Raw genomic sequence first — 2500 nt, 5'->3', positions numbered from 1 at the left:
GTAATAAACCTCAATAAGACCGACTGGACTTTCCCATGCAGGACAATAATGACGTTGAAATCTAATGACAAATAATATCAACGCCTTTTTAATTGCACTGAAGCTTCCGGACTCGCGATAACTTTCTGTGGCCAATTGTTTGCTTGGGGGATTCCTGTTTTCGTTTGAGCGCGAGCGTGTGTTTCTGTGCGTGCGCATACGTCTGTGTAGAAATCCGTGTTACTGTTATGAGAGTAGGATGTGCGCTGTGTGTTTGTGTATATGTTAGTTCGTTTTCGTAACTGTTTGCTTGCTTATACATACATACATACATACATTGCACACACACACACACACACGCACACACACACACACACACACACACACACACGCACACACACACACACACACACACACACACACACACACACACACACACCACACCACAAAACACACACACACACAATATATATATATATATATATATAATATATATATATGTATATATTAATATTACTATAATATATAATATTATATAATAATATATAATATATATATAATATATATAATATAAAACACACACACACCACACAACACAACAACACACACACACACACACATAACACACACACACACACACAAAACACACACACACAACACACACACATATTTTAATATATAATTTTATATATATATAATATATATATATATATATATAATATACATACATACATATATACATATACACATATATACATACAACATATATACATGCATATATATAATATATATATAATATTATAATATACCATATATAATAATATATAATATATATATATATATAAGAGGGGAGAGGGGAGAGAGGAGGAGAGAGAGAGAGAGAGAGAAAAGAGGGGAGAGAGAGAAGAGAGAGAGAGGGGGAGAGAGAAGAGAGAGAGAGAGAGAGAGAGAGAGAGAGAGAGAGAGAGAGGAGAGAGAGAGGAGTATTAGAGATATATAGACAGATATAGATATATATAGATAGATAGAGAGATAGGCAAATTGATAGATAGATAGGCAAATAGACAGATAGATAGTTATGGTTAGACAGACAGGCAGACAGACTGATGATAATAAACATAGACACACTGATGTAAATAGATAGATAATGATATAGATTATATATATATACATACATATATATATATATATATATATATATATATATATATATATATATATATATGGTATATGTATATATATATAAATAATAAATAAATAAATAAATAAACACAAAAACACACACGCGCATGTGTCTGTATGCGTGAGCGTGCGTGCGTTTGCGTGTGTATGTGTTGTGTGTGGTGTGTGTGTGTGTGTGTGTGTGTTGTGTGTGTGTGTGTGTGTGTGTGTGTGTGTGTGTGTGTGTGTGTGTGTGTGTTTGTGTGCCTAAAGAAATGAAAACTAATGCAGGCTAAAATAAATATCAATTTCAGACTCAAGTACGTAGGAGCAAATTCCAAACCAAATCAGACATTCCGTGCCAGAAATATCTAAATACTTAAAAAAAAAAATCCATTTCAACTCGGGAAATCGAGCGACATAACAGCGCTGTCCACAAGCCACTTACTCCTCCCTTACAGGACACACGAGCCAGAAGCTACTCCAGGGACCTGATTGTGACCTAACATCACTTTGACCTCTGCTATCACGTCTACCTAACCGCCCACCGGCTCAGGGCCCGCCCACCAGTTCAACATGCGCAAAATCAATATACCACGCCTTTAAAAAGAACTTTCCTAAGATATTACAGCCACTACAAAGCCCTGTCCGACCTTCTTTTCATTCCAGTGTCACCGCAAGAGCGTTCCATGCATTTGGCCATACAAGAATCGGCTTACAATAACATGAAAACGGCCTATTGGCACTGGCGACCTAGGCACTGCTCCTGAGGCATCATCCCCCCATCTCGTCCCCTTCAGCTGGCTGGGAACGGAGGCAGCGTCTCTCGAGGGGAACTAAAATGTTTCCCCTCGTAATAGCACAAAACGCCAGGCATTCTCTGCACTCATGCCTCTACAGTACTCACCTTCACATCCTTGCTGGTGTTCAGGTACACGACCACACAAAGCGTCCACACACACGAAATGAAGATGAAGAGTTTGTAGTTCCTCCGCATCGTAGTAAGAGGTCCTCGCGACACGGAGTCTGGACCAACACTGAGTGGCATTAGGTGCGAGTGCCACTCGGTGCCTCCTTTCCCTCGACCTTACAAAATGGATTTATTCTTGTTTTTGTGGAAAATTTACACTGGTTTTACTTCATTCTCTTTTCAGCTGGTCGATAATTGAATTTGAAAAAAAAAACGAATCATGTACTTTCGCTGGGTATATGGTATATACCGTCTAGCCATCGAAACTCGAAATAAATGGTAATCTGAATACATTGACATACAACCAGGTTACCTCTTATATATGAAAAAATACATATATATTTACCGTTAACAAGTATTCAAACAGAAGAGACTTAAAAGATAACGTTT

At 37.8% G+C, this 2500-nt stretch overlaps 1 protein-coding gene across 3 annotated transcripts in view; it reads right to left on the bottom strand.

Annotated features, from left to right (window-relative positions):
- The window catches only part of LOC119573345 (polypeptide N-acetylgalactosaminyltransferase 2-like), a 100485-nt gene extending 98292 nt beyond the window's left edge, over positions 1 to 2193 (bottom strand). For all 3 annotated transcript variants that reach the window (XM_037920563.1, XM_037920570.1, XM_037920574.1), the window contains exon 1: positions 2048 to 2193. In XM_037920563.1, coding sequence (XP_037776491.1) covers positions 2048 to 2188 — 141 coding nt within the window. In that variant the 5' untranslated portion in view covers positions 2189 to 2193. The remainder of the gene's footprint in view (positions 1 to 2047) is intronic.
- Positions 2194 to 2500: the final 307 nt, after the last annotated feature.

This window comes from Penaeus monodon, chromosome 1 (assembly GCF_015228065.2).
Source record: "Penaeus monodon isolate SGIC_2016 chromosome 1, NSTDA_Pmon_1, whole genome shotgun sequence".
In the NCBI taxonomy this organism is placed as follows: domain Eukaryota; kingdom Metazoa; phylum Arthropoda; class Malacostraca; order Decapoda; family Penaeidae; genus Penaeus; species Penaeus monodon.
The sequence above is the reverse complement of the archived record's forward strand: the minus strand, read 5'-3'. Positions and strand labels throughout refer to the sequence as shown.